This window comes from Colossoma macropomum, unplaced genomic scaffold, assembly GCF_904425465.1.
Source record: "Colossoma macropomum unplaced genomic scaffold, Colossoma_macropomum, whole genome shotgun sequence".
Lineage (NCBI taxonomy): Eukaryota > Metazoa > Chordata > Actinopteri > Characiformes > Serrasalmidae > Colossoma > Colossoma macropomum.
The window spans coordinates 948,684-968,382 of NW_023495007.1; the positions used below are offsets into that span (position 1 = coordinate 948,684).

Genomic DNA, 19,699 nt, shown 5'->3' on the forward strand with positions numbered 1-19,699 from the left:
GTTGGTTAAAAGGTCTAACACTCTTGTCAAGTGTGCCAAAAAGAAACTTTGCTGCCTCTCAGCGATGGCCAACAAAAACAGGATTAATGGACTGGGATTGGCCAATCTAGCCACTGAAAATGGAAGCCAGGGGACTCATACACAACCACAAATACTGAAAAGAATAAAACAACTACTAGTGCACAACGCAAAGTCTGAGAAGGTTTTGTGCAGCATTGCACTTGGGCCACAGTTTACAGATTTAGCTCAGTCAGACTAAAGCAATTGAGACTTTAAGCATAAAAACTGGTGGGGTAAAGATAAATGAGAATATATCAGCAGAATCAACCTATCAACTGTGACTTCTGTTTCTTTAAAGAGGGTAACAGGATCTCCATCAACTAGGCAAAGTCAGTGACAAACAAACATAACAACACAGACATACAGGATTTGAACTGAATGCTGGCTTATGTCTATAGACGTGCCTACCTACAGATCACTATTGGAGAGATTTTATTTCTTTGCACATTTTTAAAAAGCTGCCCTGGAGTTGCATTCCACATAAACACACTCACACCAATCCCAGTATTAATCCTCAAACTAACCACTGGGAGGAAGGGAGGGATGACAAAAGAAAAAAACATGAAAGAAAAAGGAAATTCTGTACTTTTTTGGGTTGGGGTGGTTTACCTGGTACATGTCCTGCCCATTCCAAAGATACAGGTGAAAAGCATAAGAGATAATAACCACTGTCAGGATAGAAATTCATGTTGACTTTCTAGGCCCTACAAGCTAAAACACTAGCTACTCTACTTGGGGATGTTAAGTAGGATGTTAAAGAAAAGAAAAAAAAACAAGACCAGAGTTATTATGCCATGCTTTGACCGTCATTTCTCGGACTCATCTAATTTTACAGTCAGCGGTACATTTTAAATGTTACTCAGACAAAATCAAAATAATTTCGACAAGCTGATGACTTGCTTCTCCAAACCAGACAATCACTGAAAGTGGATATGAGAAGAATACATTTCTGTTACGGGGAATAATTTTTGAAATGAAACTTCAAGACAAGTGCTACAGAAGCCAAATGGAGAAAAACAAAAGACTGAGAGATCCATGTTAGAGCTCCAAGTGTACACGGAGGAGTACAGAACCAGCCAGAGGAAGAGGCGATGAATGGACAAAAGAGAGAAAAAAGAAAGAAAAGGGGATGGAAAGAGAGCTAATGAAAACAGAAACAAATTGGATTCAGTGTGCTTTTGTGGTCAGCTGTAGATCACCCTACGTGGGCATTTCCCGACACCACCTTGGCCGTACCTTGAGAAAATTCTTGACACGCTCGGGGTCGTAGCAGTTGCTCTCTCTGCAAATGCGCTCCACTTCCTTGATCTGGCCCGTCTTGCAGGCAGCCTGGATGTACTTGAAATGGACTTCTGGGTCCTGACTGAAGTTCACAATGGAGCCAAGGAAGTAGAACAGACCTGAGGAGTCAATCATAAGGAAATGTTGTAACAAAAAAATGTCAGTCCAACCACTGGAATATAAAAGAGTATTTCTCTGTCCTCGAGCATAAAGTCAAACTTAAATCATTTCTAAACAGTTTGTAGAGTGGAGGAGGACATTACTGTATGCTCAGAAACATAGTGTAAGTGAAAGGAATAGAGTCCACTGACATAAAAGGAACTTAAAAGGAACACAGAAGGTTACATATACATATTTATTCTGTGAATGTCCCGATCCATCTTTCCTCAGATTAGAGCCAAGTATCTTAACGTTTACAATGACAATCTGCTGATAATGAAGTAATGCAACTTTTTTTGCACTATTTACACCGGACGTTAACATCAGATCACAACGATCCATTACGATCAAGATCCTGTTTACACCTTTCAAATGCAGATATTGATCAAATCTCATTTTTCCACACAATATTTAAATGTTTTAAGCATGCTAGTATGGTATTGGTGCAGAGCTGGCATATCCAATACAGGCTGTGTTGTCAATCATTTACAAAACATTTTGCCATCACAGCACAGAGCGCTCCAGGCATTTTAAATTACATGACAAGGAAAGATGCTGACATTCTGTTTGGCAGCTGCAACTGACACAGTCAAAAGAAAAATATGGGTTAAAACCGTGCTCAGAGGTGATGGGGAAACTGTACTCCCCTTTGCAGGCAGCAAAAGGCTTTTTTAGGGACGGGTTAGAATGGCAGAGAGTCTGGTGCTTTTCAACGCATAACGTAGCCAAGAACGGCCTACCTTTTCAGGAAGAGGCGGTTTGACTGACATGCAAAATGAGAGCAAGCTGTTTTGGCACAGTGTGTAGGGGGAGGCGATTTAGGGGAAATCAAACAATCCCACTGACATATTTCACTCTGAAAGGCTCATTTTTGTCGTCACAATGTCCAGAGCAGACTGTTGCTGACTAGAATTTATCTGGAAGAAACTTTTCCCATTTGCCGCCTGAATGGTAAATGTATATACGGACATGCGAACAGCCAATTAGAATGCAACTGACTGCCCAAGTGCTCTGGCCAGCATTTTGCGCAAAAGACTTAAGGAAGCTTACTTTAGCTGATACCTGATCCATTAAATTCCTAGATTTCCTAGACTGGATATCAGGACAACATTAATTTATTCTTGTCCTTAGATCAGCTATTAAGAGATATGTCTTCTTGGCTAAACCATACCAAGGCACTTGATTCATAGCTTGAGGTCACAGGGTGCAGCTTACATTGATTGCCAAGGCTTCTGTCCTACTTAGCTAATCACAGCAGGCTACATGCTAGTCGATATTCAGAATGAGAGCAGGAACAGAGATTGAGGAGTCCAGTGGATGCAGTAAGTTAATTCTGATATAATAATAGAGACGGTTTCCTGAGACATTTAGAAAGATGCTCAGTGTTCAGTCTTGAGATACTGCCTTCTTAGCTAGACTTCATGGAGAAACTAACCGTGCAGAAGTAGTTTCTCATGTCTGAATTAATTGCACAACTAACCAAAGGGAAAAAGAAGAATTCCTCACATAACTGAATACATATTCTAAATATGTTGTTTAAAAGTGCTAATTGTTCTACACATAAGGGCACCATATTCTTACCCTCAAAGCTCTTGAAGGACTCGAAGAGCTCAGTGAGGGCCTGGGTGGAGAGCTGCTCGTGGTACTTGGAGGCCACCTGCACGCAAATCTGGAGATTCTGTCTGATGTTGGCAGAGAGCATGGCTCTCAGACACTCCAGAGAATCTTCCACCGACAGAGAGCCAAAGAAGTTTACTAACCACTAGAGAGAAGGGGGGGGTAAGAGAAGCTAGGTGAGTCAGTTATGTTCTGGTTCTAGTGCTCACATCATACATTTGGAAAGACTTATTCATCCAGAAGGCAATTTTAAACTCCATTCTTATTTATATCAGGCAACTTTCACTTTATATTTAATTTAGCTGTAAAACAAGCTCAAGTGGTGTTTTAACCTCATATACTTCTTCATACACCGATTAAAAGTAGACACTGCCACAGACAGGTGTCTCGTGGGGTGCGTGTACCTCTGGGTTGAGCAGGTGTGTGTGTACGACGGCCCGTTTGATGTCATACAAGTCTGTGTAGTGCTCCAGAGCTCTCTGCAGCAGTCCTGCCTTCTCACACAGCTGGGCGATGTGGGCACGGTCATAATTAGTGAACATCTGATTTCCCAAGATAGCATCAGCAACCTACAGAGGGCACCAAACACACACTCAGAACCAAACAAAGACCCTGGTCGTCACAGGGTGGACATCAGACAGGTGGCCAAAGTGGGCTTCTGTGTATGTATTCACAGACCTGAGGTGCATGCATGAGGTTCATCTCAAGCAGACGTGTCTGCAGCGGACCCTCTGAGGGGCGGTTGTTTTTGAGGGCATCCAAAAGGAAGGATGTGCACTGCTGGATCAGGTTATACTCCATAAACACATCTACGATCTGAAGCAAAAATACACAGGAAAGCTCACACTGTAACGTCACAGAAAGGGTGGGCGAAACAGCATGACGAAACTAAGATATTTTCACAATATGCATCACAATATCAAGTTTGTAAGTAAGAGCAGACAAAAGCGCACCAGCAAAGCAGCAGTCGCACAAAAAAAAAGGTACGAAAATGGAGTAAATTTTTTGTAATTCAATGACTGTAAAAATAAACCACTGAGGGAAGTATTATTAAAAAAGGTATTAGTTACTTTGAGGTATTGATTACTTGACATTATTATGCACCAATTTTTGTTTACATGCTCCCTATAATAGATATTACTAATTAGATATTTAAATATGTAAGAAATTATGCAAAAAATATTCAAGTAACACCACATGCTTAAATAACCCTTAACCACCTTAAATTGTACACCCATGTCCTCACTCTGTTCTGTCCTCCCCTCACCTGTGTGATGTCAGCCAGTGGCTCCTCGTCCTGCACCAGCATCTGCGCAAACTGCAGGCCTTGATCCGGACTAATCCGCATCACGTTCCTCAGCAGGAAGATCCAGTCTGGAGTGTAGCCCACCTAAAGAAAAGGCAAAGGAAATATATTTTATTAATCCAAATAGAAATGAACAGTTTTAGGCAGTTTTAAATGAGAATTCAAACGATACAAACGAACACCAAGTTAGACATGGAACACAACCACTTTTCCTTTACCAATTTCGATATTGTGACAAATTGTTTCTTTAATGCCACTAAGCTTTAAGAAGAGCTATTTCCAACAGAAACATTTTTTACTTACGATGAGTATTTAAAAGAAGCTGATCACGCTCAAACTACTCAAACACTACTACCCCACAGAAAAAAATACATAGCCAACATGATACTGAATAATGTGAGTCTGTGATATTTCAGGCTAAATTTGTTACATGATTGGATCGGATTGATTCTTTTTCCCTTCTGATATCCGATCCAGCATTTTCTACTGATATCGGCCCAATACTGATCAGTGGTTTTATATCGGTGTCATCTCTACACCAAAATAGTCACAAACTGTAATCCTGCTTCCAAGAACACAAAATGGTTACTGCTCAGCTTACCTTTTTGGCATACAGAACTATCTTAGGAAACTGTCCGGTTTCAGCAAAACACTGGATGACTTTGTTAGGGACATTGGCTCTCAGGTAGACACTGAGTGCTAGAGTGGGATCTACAGATTTCACCAGGTCTCCCAACTCCTCCGAACACTCCAGCTACAACAGAAGACACACACAAGATTTATTACTAATGAACTGAAATGATCCATTTTCCTTTTAAATTCAGACACATGAGCAGTGAATAAGGTGCCAAGCACCGTAACTTGTAGACAGTCCCTATCCGCTGTTACAGAACCATGAAAATTACTGCAGAAAACCATAATTTTTTCGCATTACAGTACCTTTCTGTTCAGACAGGTTCCATTTAACTGTATGATCTGTTAGCTAATGTTAACATTAGCTCACTCCAGCATTAAAATCAGGCAAGTTAATATTACTCAAAGGTAGGTTAACATCTAGTTAAGCTGTAGAATTTCGTGCAGCAACAAACAAGGATAAAAGAGCTTTTCATCCAAATCAGTTTGATGTAGAATCTGGCGATATGGAAGACAAGGGTAAATGAGGACCTCATTCAAATTCACTCAGGAAAATGCAGCAGATCTTAGTTCTGACTAGCGATAAAAACTAAATACTTCCTAAAAAAAAAATCTTTATATTGACCAAATAAAAGACTATGAAATGTTGCTGGGGAGGGGACATTTTTTAGTATTCTCTGATGAAAGCAGGATACCCCCTCCTTCCATTAATTTAAAACTCTTCAAATCTACAAGATTTATGCAAATGGTGTGGTCATTCAAAACAGCAAATTTAGACAAAAGGTGATGGGTCTGAAAATCACATACAGAATGTTTAACAAAAAGTTTCATCTTGTCACCTTGCTGCACAACTGGGAGGCGCTGTTATGCTATTTTCCCCAATATGCTGTAACTGGAGCAAAATCAATACATTTGTCCATTTACCGGGCCAGAGTCTGAGAACTGCATTCTAGCTCGCAGACAGTCCAGATTTGGCCAATCCTTTTTTCCATTTTAAGGCTTTAAAGGGAAAAACCCAAACAATCCTCAAACACAAACACATTACCTCACATGTTAAACAGCACAAACATCTTAGATAACATTCTCACACACACACACACACACACACACACGCACACACACACACACACACACACACAAACACAAACACACAAACTGAGTGCGCACTGAACTCTCTGTCACACACTCCCACAGGAAGGGCTTCCCGGTAGGGTGTGTGTGTGTCCTGATCCTAATCCACTATCTGACCTTATCTCTTGTTCCCTCTCTGGTTGCATACCTTGTCTTCTTTGAGCCATTTCTCCAACAGCTGTTTACGACCCTGCTGCAGGACAGGCCTGCACAGCTCCAGAGACTCAAACTTGTTGAGCTGTCCCTGGTCAAGCAGGATTCCGAAGTACTGCAGCAGAGGAGAGGTCTGGCCTGGCTGGGCCGGCACACTCTGGAACCGCCGGATGGTGTCTGGAGTACGCAGTATCCCCTGATCCAAAGAAACACGTAATAGAGAAGTGGGTCAGACGGAGCTACTTGTACAAACAGAAGACAGAAACATAGTACTGTGTCTTAAACAGCCAAGAAAATTGCTTAAAACTATATATCTCTGCAGTAAATGTGTTTTTGCTAAAAATGTAAAATTAGAATAAACATAAAAACTTAAATACAGTAAAACGTAACAACGTCTTGTTTTTAAAAAACATTACAGATAACTCAGTTAGAACAGGTACGTCCAGGAGAACTGGTGTCCAGCACAGTTCAGCAATCCCCCTACTCAAACATACCCACTAAACCTGCCAAATAAAAGATGATTTAAATAAAGTATGTTAGACAGTGTGCTAGACACTGTCCCTCCAGAACTAAAGCTGAATAACCCCAGAGTTAGAATAATACAGTTAGAAGAACACTGGTTTGGTTCCTTATTTCTCAGTGCACTCGATGTATTGCACAGACTTAATTAATTTAATGAAAGACTGAATAGCCAAATTAGGTAATGTACTTCCTCAAGGAGAGCCTTGCAAATTATTTAAGCCAACACACTGACCGACATAAAATATCATAATATATCATAATAATCATAATATATTCTTTACTTGGATTTATTGTATGGATGCAGCAAAATACATGATTCTGCCTACAAGATATTGTACCAAACTGTATTGCACTGTATTGTATTGTATGGTATCTTATTGTTGCACCGTGACTAGCATGTTACCTCATGGCTGGTTAGCTTGGGGCCAATATATTTGTGACTAGAGCATTAGACTGGGAAACCATAACGCCCAGCTACTGTTTCAAATCTTATACTTCTATAATGTTGAACGATCATCAACAAATTGACCTGAGGCATGTTTACACTCCTTTTTCTTGCTGTGTTTAAAAATTTATTGAATCAAGACAAAACTAAAATCATACAGAACTGAATTCTTAATTTTCTGAATTATAATTTATTCATATGTTGGTAAAATCTTAAATATGAATATGCTTACTGCCGTCACAAACAGCTTATTTTGAAATATTTTCTCAAACTTCTAAGACTTTTGCATAGTACTGTACATTAATTTACTAACACACAAATCCACACGCATGCACATTGGATTGATACCACAGTTTTGCTCTGGATTGATATCTGATATAAATACAATATTAATACTTTAAGTAAATGCTCATATTTTAAATTTTAAACCAATTTGATAGTATTTCATATTAATATTAAACTCAAATACATTGCTCATTAATAAAACATTTAAAATGTAAAAACGCTGACTATCAATTTGTTCAACCATTCTTACACCCCTTTGACTTCAACAATATTCATATGTATGAGAACTTTATATCAGTATAGGTTATCTTAATTAACTATATAAAGTGAACTGTAAGAATTATATAAAATGAATATAAATGGCCTCAACACCCACACAGAGAGAATCACACACATGGACGGTCATGCTTCTGTCATTTCCTCACTAGGACTGTGTTCAAAATATAGACATGGCAACATATCGTTGATACGCTTGTTGCTTGTCTGCACAGCAGTGTATCAATATTTTTTAACTTGCTTTTACACAGTGCATTAATTCATACGTGAAACATTCAAAAGCATTTCGAACATTCAACGATAGTCAAGATTTCTCTCTTTGTTTACTATTATTTGTAGAAAAGCTGCATTGGAGGAGGAGGCATTTCAGTTTCTTCTGCATATTTAGTTGAAATGGACACACATTGACACAGAGTAAAAATCTGAACTGCTAAGGCACATATGAACATTGTTAGTTGTGTACCCAAGTCAGTTTCATGTTCACAGTCATTGTTTGGTACATGGTTATAGTTAGGTATTAGTTTGTACCCAGCTGTGATTAACATTTGACTGAAAGCATTTTGTTACTGTATTTGTAGAGCTGGTTCATGTTGTAACACTGTTAAATACTAAACGAATGACATTACTGTGCGATGTATGTGGTCCATTTTAGTGACTATTAATTGTTCACTCATAGCTTCACAGCTACAAATGCATGTGTGTCCCCTATACCAACTGCTGCTGTCTATGTGATTAAAAGGGCAGAAAGTTCATTGCCACTTTGGCCACTCTGACCAGCACTTCAGGGTGAACCTCATCTATAACATAGTTCTTAGAAGTACCAGCATCATTATTTATTCATCATTCTTTTATCTATTAAACGTAAAAGGTACAGGTAAATAGCAAGATAATTCTCCCCAATCTTATCCATTTATACATTATAACTGTATTAAGGTAAACATAGATCAAACATGTCTTTTTTACATCTGGTGTGTTTCATCATGGTACTGTATTGTATTGTGACACTTGTGATACATATTGTGAAGTTTCACAGCAATTCCCAAAGCTCTCTCTCTCTCTCACCTTTGGAGCATTGGCGGCCACTTTGGCAGCCTCAGAGTAGTTGCCACCAGCAAAGAGGTTGTTGAACTTGCGGGCAAAGAGCTCCTCGGCTCCAGCCAGGTTGTTCCTCACAGCCATACGCAGGGCCAGATCAGGGTTCTGCAGCACGTTTGTGATGTATGGAATGATGTTCTCCTCCTCCACACATACTGACAACACCTAGAGAACAGAAGCACATATCCCCAGATGATAAAAAGACACACAGACACACAAAGCAAGCAAACAATAGCAGCTGTGGGGTGAGAGGCCCTTATTCATCAAAGCTGAGAAAAGAGCATGGATCTGACCGTCTTAAAGGATGTACGAACTACTCTGTATGCCTACGATGTGGAAACAAGTGGAAATTTGACCACAAATGATAAAATAGCTTCATCTGTGCATGAAAGTAAGCAGGATCCTACTTGTACCTCATTTGCATACTATTTACATGATATTCAATTTATGTAGCTGTTTCAGCAGGGAGCCAATAAAATGACAGCATTTAGCAGCTTGTGAGCCAACGGCTGCAGGAGGTTTTTGAGGTTGAGCAGCGAATGCACTGCTCCCCCTAGTGACTAAACATTATAGTTTTAAGATTACAACAACTGTAAAGAATAACACAAAATAAACAAAGCGCTGTAGTTTTTAATGATGGTAGAATTATGTGATAATGCAGTGTGAATACATTCCTAAAATAAAATATTTAAATGCTGTATTATTGCAGTGTATGAGATGGCTCTGGCACTAGCTGTGTTTTGTTTGTTTTGTATTTTTAATTTGTTGAGCAGTGACAATAGCAAAAAATGAAGGCCCGGTGTAATATGTAATAGTTGCAGCATTTCAGCATGTAAAATAAGTACATCCATTTTTGCTTTGGATGGACACGTGCACAAATTATTAGTCTAATTTATTTTTTTATTTTATTGTTATTATTGGTATTGTAAAAGACACTGATAATAGTTTTGGTTAACTAACCACAAATCAAGTCTTTTTCAGACAGTTAAACGCTTATGCAAAAATTTACACAAACTCCTCCTAGATATGTGTATCGTACAGATGCAGCCTAAAATAAAACTGATGAATAATGAAACTGCAGGTGAAATTTGCGTGTGTTAATTTTACAATCAGCTTTGACTGTACACCACTTTGATAAATAAGGGCTACAACTGCTACGCTATGTCCTCTGAGCACCTGTGAAATGCGAAAAAGGCATCAGACTGAAGACACACCTGTTTAGTGATGTGCAAGGCACTCCTGCACACACTCACTGTACGCAGCACAGTGACTCATACACAGCTTCTCAGGAAATACAATAGCTGTGAAATGGAGGTGCCATCAGGTTTTAAAAATTAGAGCATCAAAAGGAAAAAAGGGTTCAAGAACACAAACATGAGCATGCAAATACACGCACAATCATGATGTCCTACTGATTAACCTTACACTGCTCTAAACCAGGGAGTTTATTTATGCAAATGGCTTAGAAAGACACAAACATTACTTAGCAGTCCAGGTATAATACACTTACATAAGGTTGATTACTGCATATACAGCAGTGTGCAAAAGTTATCATTTCATTTATATTATTTCCAGTAAATACAGCAATTAAGTACAAGCTGTTAATTTTTCAATGTCGTAAAAAAAAAACAGAAAACACAACAGAAAATTATATCTAAAAAACTCTATGTAATATGTTGTAAAAATATAACATTAAAGCCAATTCCTTGTTTCTAACCTGACGGTCCATTTTGCCAGCTCCACTTACCATACAGGCACACTTTGTAGTTCTACAGTTATAGAATTTAGTCCATCTGTTTCTCTGCACACTTTGTTAGCTCCCTTTCACCCTGTTCTTTAATGGTCAGGACCCCCATCATTCTCAGCTTTGTGGTCACGTGTGTGTGTATATTGCGCTGATATAAGTGGATGAGACAGAGCAGTGCTGCTGGAGTTCTTACACACTTTAGTGTCACTGCTGGTGTGGTTAATTCAGTTTATTGTGTAATGTGTGCATTAATGAAGAGAACTTTTGTTGGGAAGACACAGCTGTAACTTGTTGGTTTTAAGAGTGATAGAATGGAAAAGTTAAAGTGTTGGTAAGGTGCACAAAAGTTGAAGTTTAAAGCTTTTCTGTAATTTCCTGTTAAATTTGTGTTTTCTACATTTTTCTTATGCTGAAAAACAAATAACTTGCACTCAGTGAGCGTTCTGACTGTAAATTAAATAAACAAAAGGGTGGCTTCCGACATTTGCGCAGTGCTGTATGTGTTCTAAATTTTTCCCTTTAAACAACAATTAACGTTCCACACACCATTAATGAATGACTGCAGTGACTACTACAGTTCACTGATGCATAAAACATGGTCTAGAGAATTGAATGCAGTGCCATCTTTAAGCACTGTGGGAAGGTTAAGTAACAACTATCAAAAAACAAAAAACAATACGTTTTCTATGATTGGTGTTTTTGAGAAACACCACTGAGGTTAACGTGGTGCTGGTATGTAATTATCCGTCATGGGAGATGATCCAGACACTACAGTGAGAGGATGTGGGCATTACCGTTCTCACAACAACTTTCACTTCTATGAATGACAGCCTGCTTCCTTCAACATGACACTTAAGGTCTAATTTTATGACCTGAAATCTCAGTCATCGTTGGCTTGATTTTATAGATTTGGTACAATTAAACATTATTTTAAAAAAAACAGAACACACATGGAATGCATGAGCTAGTGCAGGAACCACTTACACAGTAATGGAAACAATACACCAACTATTTTTACACTTCGAAAACGTTATGTAAGCTATAGAATACCATAATGTGTTACCCATCGTGTTTAAAAGAATGTTGAAAACGTTACAACAGAGGACAGTTTTCAATGCCTTATAAAACAAAGCACTGGCCTTAAAATAGACTGAAAATATCCCCTCTGGGAGTTCTGTTCAGCTTTGTGTGACTGCGTTCAATAGCAGCTCTCACAACCATGTATTCAGAAACAGTATGTTAACTGTGTACCTGTGGCACACAATATATGTACTGCATGTGCTTAAACAAACAGCCCATCTAGATCAGCCTCAGCAGGTCACATTTACAGCTGTTATTCCGCATGAAATAACCCTGCACTTCCAACCCTCCAAAGCCCACCTACCCCCAACAATATGGGTCAGCTCATAGCCAGCGAGTGAAAAGAGAAGTAAAAATAGCACTCTTTGTAATGAACGCCTCTCCAGTACAAAAGGGAAGTGATTGAGAGAGAGAGAGAGAGAGAGAGAGAGAGAGAGAGAGAGAGAGAGAGAGAGAGAGATGACAGTAGTGATGGTGGGAACAGCATGAGAGCAAAAGGGTGAGGAGAGAGAGAAAGCAGGGCAGAGAGAAAGAATGATTTTAAAAAAGACAGTATCTACAGCAGCAGGCGGGGGAGAGATGCAGTGACGTCAATAAAAGCTGCAGGCACAGAGAGAACGATGGGGCAGAGCTGTGAGTCACCCTCAGTAACAACAAGTCCCACAGTGGTTCACTCCATCAGCTCCAACTTTCCCCAACAAGCACAATTAGCAGCAGTTTAATTCATCTTATTATATAACTAGATCAAACTCAATGTAAACAGAGGCTAGGACTTTTGAATATACGTGTAATCAAGTGATCTACTTCAAAGCACCTGTTCTCTCAAGATACATGTGCGCAAGTGTACCCTCAGCCCAGTCACAGTACTCTGAGGTTTCATTCAAAAAGAGCATTGTTATCAAGTCAGTTTGGGTGCACTGAAAAATTCTCTTTTTGGAGCGGGCGATTGAAAGTGACTACTGTGAACACAATCAAAGTGGTGTTAGCAAATTCCCTAGCTCCAGGCACTTTTACAAAGTTTGTGGAAGCAGTGGCGGGGGGTGCGCATGCTCGCCTATCTGGACGACCTTCCTACAATAGAGTGGCCAAAGGGGAAAGCTCAGGAGAACAGAGAAGCAGTGCTCTCACATGCAGTGGTCGGGTTTCATGGTCAATTAAATAAACTGTCTTTTTTGGGGTTGGAAATATGCTCCCTCGCCAACCGAGCCAGTTGTCCGAGTGCAGAGTCGGTGCATTTCACAGCTGCTTTGTGCAGTTTCAATTTGGGCACAGACTGCATTTTCTCCAGTTTCTCTGGCTACTGGGTTAGATGGTGTCAATGACAGTGGCAGTTCCGCATTTTGGCACAGGTTATTATCACTCTGCCTGAATGCCTCGCATCTACAACAAAAAAAATTGTTGTGACAAAGAAATGTATGACAACGTTATCCCCATGGAGGGAGCCCCGCCATCTGCGTCAAGGCTCGGCAAAAGGTTGAGTTCTGTATCGCAAGGTGGTGTCAACGGACACTTCCTTGATGGGCTGGGGGGCATTGCACGCCCACTTCAATAGTGAAGTGGGCGTGGATTCCTGCTCAGTGTTAACTAAAAATTATTTGGAGCTCTTGGCAGTTCATTTGTCCCTACAACACTTCCTCCCAGTCCTCAAAGGACGGCACATCTTAGTCAAGATAGCCAATGAGCCAATTTACTACCTTCTGGTGCCCCCTTTTTAGTTAGGCTGTAACAGCTAGACCTATCAGAGTCACTGCTTGCACTCTTGAAATATGTTGCTTTCAGGCACCCCAAACAGAACTAACAGTGATACTGTTGCTCACCTGCCTTCTGGACAAGTTTGACTACAATGGAGCTTTCTGCTGTCCAATAGTGCACAGAAAGCCTGACCTGCATGCCACTCATTCACCTGATCATACTTGTGCCTGCACAGGCTCAAACTATTTAACACAGAACTTGTTTTACCTGCCTCACAATACACTGGGCTCTTCTCATATTCATACTAACATATCATCATGATAGGCTTCTAACAGCAGTCACTGACAATCGTTTTCATACGTCGATAAGATTTTCATACGTCTATTTCTCACTGTTACTCTGATAGGCCACTAACAGCAGTCATCGGTTATCACTGGTTACTCTAAATACTTCTGTCCAACAAAAGGCTGGTCTCGTTTTTTTCCTGGTCTCTACTTTCAATATTCTATACTAATTGTAAAATCTTATTCTCTGTTTGTATTGCTCTGCTGTTGAGCAGAGGAAGACGGGCTCCCCTTTTGAGCCTAGGTTCATCTCAAGGTTTCTTCTTCTTGCTCTTAGGGAGTTCTAACTTGCCATTAACACCCTTAGCTTACTCACTGAGGGTTGGACCCAGATTTTCAGTAAATCCTCACTAAAGGAAGAAAAACATCTAAATATCATTAAAGTACACAGAGATCTGAAATCTCAATATCAGTGACTGAAAATGTAAATGTACACCTCATTATAAAGGCTCAATATACAGTCAGGCTAAGCAGTGTGTAAGGCCAAGAATCTGACAGACACTACTGAATGAGCCATTGTGTGTGTGTGTGTGTGTGTGTGTGTGTGTGTGTGTGTGTGTGTGTGTGTGTCAGGTTACACAGGCTCAGGATCACAAACACTGTAGTAAGCTTGGCAGATCGGAGGTGGTGGGGAGGACTGAGGATGGTCCCACAGTGCTGAGTGACGTGTTTTGGCTTCGCAGAACGTGATTGGCTGAGATTAGCCATCAGGCTTCTACTCTGTATGCTGAAACGTCTGAGGCTTTAAGTCAATGCCACCCTTGGCAAGATCACATGATATCTGGTTTTCTCTTTCTCTCTCTCTCTTATCCAACCCCTTCTCTCTCACTCACTCACTCACACTCTCTTGTCCAACCCCTTCTTTCTCTCTCTCGTCCTCTTTTATCCAACCCCTTCTCTCACACTCTCTCTCACACTCTCTCTCACACTCTCTCTCACACTCTCTTTTATCCAACCCCTTCTCTCACACTCTCTCTCACACTCTCTCTCACACTCTCTTTTATCCAACCCCTTCTCTCTCTCTCTCTCCCTAACTCTCTCAGCTGCAGTTATTTAAAGGGATTCCTTTTTCTCAAGGTCACCGTGCTTGCGAGTGCCTGGAACCTGAATTTCATACCTCACTGGGTTACACAGGGATGGAGAAAAGAAAAGAAAATGCAAAGAGAATAGGACAATGCAGACAAATGAAAGAAGAATGGATCAGAAAGAGTGAATGCGTGATTGAAGCAAAGAACAGGCAAGAAGTGAACAGAAAAGTCAATAGGTGGACAGTCACAAGCAGGAAAGCACATCCCAGGCCATCAAAGACCACAATCAGCCGTAATATAGTACTGTGCAAAGGTCCTCCCTTCATTTATTTAATTTCCACTCAGAACTTCATCAGCATCATCAGTGTCAGGAAAATCAGAATATATATATATTTAACTCTAAATAAATTTAGCAGTTATTACAGCGGCCATTTTTGGAAGACTTGCTTTCAGTGTTTCAATGAAATATGTAGGGATATTTTTCTACACCTTAAAAGTTCAATTCAAGTAATCCCAAACACTAGTAAAAGTAATCCCAATGATGTTGAGGTCTGGACTCTGGGGTGGCCAGTCTATCGTTCCAGCAGCTTATTTGTTTGATTTGCAAAATGTTCTTCTTTTCGTCCATTTCCTTTTTTCAGCTTCTTTGACAGCTACACAATTGTTCAGACCGTTGAGTTGTCTTTTCATACTGAAAAGATGGACCAAAACATCTGTGGATTTTTTTCAGATATGAAGCAAGACTGGAGCCTGCTTTTCTCCACTCTGAAAGATAAAATCTTTAAGTATTATTTATGTGACGTTGACAGTTTTGCAGGTCTATCAGGTCCTGCATGGTCGCTGGAGTCCTATTTTCTATCATATCTTTTAATCATTTTTGACCTTCAGGTTTGGAATATCTTTATTTTCCCTTGGCTTTTCTTTTCTTTATCATATATCTAACCTCCTCAAAAATATCTCCTAAAAAACAACTACTCAATTGCCACCAAGACTGAAAAGTAAATAAACAAAAAGTGTTCACTGACTTTTGCACTTTACTGGAAACATGCTATTAAAATTAAAAGGTTATTTCATGTCACAAGCTTAGTCCGACAGATTTGCAACCATAAGCCTTACACATCGTAACTAGATTATCCCACCCTGGGCCAAAACAGTAATTAATCTAATGTTCCACTTAACTAAATACAGCTTAGAGTCAGACAAAAATAATTATTTAATTGCGCACACACAGTCACATCACACAAAAGTGTGTGAGAGAGGCCTTCTTTTCAAAGTTACCACTCACATTTATTAACAATGCCCAGAGCATTGTTGCTGCTGTTGCGAGTGGGGTGGCTTGTAGTCCCACACAGAATGTATGTATTATTGAGCAGGGTAACAGGACTCTCTGAAACAAGCCCGCAGTTTTTTTTGTCACTCGCTGAATTATTTATGCCTCAGCCTATTTATGCTGTCTATAACAGCACTCAGGAGGTAGGGAGGTTGCGAAGGCAGCCACTGCTTCACCTGAGAAACCCAACATCTTATTATCTCAATCAATCGCATACTGATGTGTTGGAGAAAGGTGAAGCACTCTTCATGCCTAGTTTTCCTGACCAATGCCCCTTTGGCTGCTATTAAGGCCTTGTTCCTCTGAGCTCAGCCTTTCTGAGACAGAAAGGAGGAATGAGAGTGTCCTGTGGAAAGATGCAAGTCTGTGTAGGAGGGAAGAGCATGGCAGAATGAATAGAGATGACAGGATAGAAAGACACAGGGGGGTGGATGGAATATAGTAAATTTAAATAATAAATAATGTGACTGAGAAAGATGAAAATAAAGCTGGAAAAACTGACAAAAAATAGAAAAAACAGGGAAGAAAAGGATGTCGAGTCTATTTAAAGCCCTATTTGAGCTGGATTACTTCTACCAAATGTAATTTGTGAGGAATTTAACTAGCCAGTTCATATGGAACAAAATATCTATGCAGTTGTCCCACATTATCACATGCATGTGCACTTATATTACATGCAAAATGTTAGAGCATAAACTTTTTTATGAAAACATCTAGAAATGCAATTAACGTAAATCAAAATCGCAAAGAATTATAGGTATTCACTGCTTCAATATTTAAATAATATAAGACTAAGTTTCTGTTCTTTATTTGAGTTTTTAAAAAAATGTGAAAACTGAGAACCATCAGACATACCTGTAAGCTACACACTGTTTAACCAAAGCTTTTACTAGCTACTACTGGACTTTTAAATTAAAATCTTAAAATTTTAATCTAAAAAGTTATAGCAACTGATATCAGTTATTGGAATTTTTAACCCAACAGTCAGACTTCTTAAAATCAGAATTGGTATCAGCCACAAAACTGGTCAGGCCTAATGTGCACATCAGCATTACACAACAGGCGCCAGGTGATATCACAATACATGATACGCATCACAACATTTAGTTTTTGATCAGTTGAAACAAAAAAAAAGCCATAGTAGAACAGCTATATTTAAAAATGATTACAATGATTTCTATTTAGTATTTCACATACTACACTGTACCAAATCCAATTATACAGGACTAATTACGGTTGGTCATCATGCTTTAGATATTGACAATGCGCACAACTTGCTTAGAAAAGGTATTGTGATAACATTTATCATGGTAATAAAATATCATTATTTCACCTATCCCAACAAGTGCTACTCTCAATAACAAGTACAATGAATGGCTGCACTGATTAGATTTTGTTATTACATTATGTTGACTGGACTAGTTATCCACTCTTCAATTATTACACATCAGACTAGTAAAAATACAGAGTTCGCAGTATTGACTTGCCTTGGGGCGATAAACCAAATTATCGAATATCGCGATAATTTCAACCAGTGACGATATTAAGTAAATTCTTGTTTTATTTTTTATCATGTACCCTTGCCATGTGACCTTTTTCTTTTTTTTGTCATTCTTTGTATTTAACCATTGACTTTGTACAAGCATTCTAATCTATGGTAGGTTAAATTTAGACCTAAGCTATAACAGAAAAGACGGCATTTAAGTATAGACCATGCAAACATAACTAATTAATTACAAATATATGTTTTTAAAACGCCACTTGAAAAGATTAGAACGTAGCGTTTCAGTCTGGCAAAGAATGCTGGGTATATGCAAATGAAACACTCCGCTATACGTGACCTTCTCCACAGACATGGAAAAATGGATGAGCTTGTACAGAAGAAGGGTGTTAGCGCCCGTTTGGCAATGTTTTGGTTTCCAACCAGACGAACACAGAGAACCGTTATATGTTAACAGTAATACATGCCGTCTATGCAGAAAACTGATCATCACCAAAGGCGGCAATACAGACCTTGAATCCACAGTATGAGCTGCCAAACCGTAAGTACTTCAGCAATACAGCGGCGCCTGAGATGTATAATAATGTTAATTGTGTATGAAACAATCTAGGTTGTTAAAGACTATAATCAAAATAATATTAATAATTATCATTATTTCTTCTAACATAATTGTTTTTTCCAGAATTAAGATACACTGCTATAATTCTCCTTTGCTGTTCCACTGAGACGCAGCACTTCACTTACATAGGCTGCAATAAAATGATCACGTGACTGAACGGCCCACTCACTTGGGTTTTCTTTGTAAATTAATTTTTATCACGATAATATCGCTTATCGCAATAATTCTGGAGACGATAATCGTTTGTCTACATTTACATTATCACCCAAGACTAGTATCGACTCACAGTGGATCATCTCTGTAAACACTTAAGTTATAGTTTCTACACAGGTAAAATGAATCTAGCTTAAACAGGGCTTAATATTAGGTATTAAATATGGCATCTTATGGCTAATCAGCTGTGAGAGCCACTCGATCTCTCAAGACTCTCCAGAGAGAGATATCAGAAGTCAGAGAGGCTGAATATGTTACACACATTGTGATGGTCTACAGGACCAGTGAATGGCAACCCATTTCATACATCAAAGACAGACTAGACAGGAAGATTCATACAGATAAACGAAACAGCACCATTGTACCACAAACAAGTACAGACAATGCATAGTGCTCCATTAGAGGCATTCTCATAAGTGGCCTCCATTAATCTTCTATCTCCTATTTATCTCCCTTTCACTCAGTCATATGAAGGAGACATCAAGAAGCACATACACTTAAAGTTAACCCCATCATTTACAGTTTTTGTCTAATCCTATCTAAGCCACAACCCCAAAATTAACCAGTGCAATGTAAACACCAATGAAAACCTCTGTACAGATTCATCAGAGAGGAATATGAATACTGGCAGGGATCTTACGAATGTGCCAGGTTAATGAGGTCAGATGCATACCTGTCCTTTCCTGTTGACACCAATGATTCCAGAAGTGGCCTCATGAGGTGCTGTAACAAAAATGGTCTCCCCGCTGATTCTGTTCATGTAGATGCAGGTTCCTGTCTCCAGATCATATAGATGGATGTAACCATATTTGGTGATGAGGAACACAACGTCCTGTTTGGGGCTGATCTGTTTAAAAGGACATCATATTTAATTAATATTTTTTTTTATTAAACTAAATTGTAACTGCTTGTTTGCCCTAGGTAAGTACATTTGTGGAGAACTATAGCTCTAACACAGACCAATACTAATCACCTTTACTTTGTGTGATAATATGCAGAAAACCTCACAAACTCAATCTGACTTTTAATAGCAAAGCATTAGGCAAAACATACCTGCATGGCCACTGGGAAGTCGTTCTGAGCTTCAGGAGGGAAGAACACATCCACAGCTTTCTTTGGAAAGGGTTGATTACCAGTTGGCGGAGTTCCTACTTCAATGATGTGAAGCTATAATATAAAAAA

General features: G+C 39.2%; 1 protein-coding gene across 6 annotated transcripts in view; it reads right to left on the reverse strand.

Annotated features, from left to right (window-relative positions):
- cltca (clathrin, heavy chain a (Hc)) overlaps positions 1–19,699 on the reverse strand; it is a 60,204-nt gene that overhangs the window by 19,521 nt on the left and 20,984 nt on the right. For all 6 annotated transcript variants that reach the window (XM_036561009.1, XM_036561014.1, XM_036561008.1 and 3 more), the window contains 10 exons: positions 19,571–19,684; positions 19,191–19,364; positions 8,931–9,128; positions 6,336–6,536; positions 5,025–5,177; positions 4,385–4,507; positions 3,796–3,933; positions 3,522–3,686; positions 3,082–3,262; positions 1,297–1,460 (listed from right to left, as the gene is read on the reverse strand). In XM_036561009.1, coding sequence (XP_036416902.1) covers positions 1,297–1,460; positions 3,082–3,262; positions 3,522–3,686; positions 3,796–3,933; positions 4,385–4,507; positions 5,025–5,177; positions 6,336–6,536; positions 8,931–9,128; positions 19,191–19,364; positions 19,571–19,684 — 1,611 coding nt within the window. The remainder of the gene's footprint in view (positions 1–1,296; positions 1,461–3,081; positions 3,263–3,521; positions 3,687–3,795; positions 3,934–4,384; positions 4,508–5,024; positions 5,178–6,335; positions 6,537–8,930; positions 9,129–19,190; positions 19,365–19,570; positions 19,685–19,699) is intronic.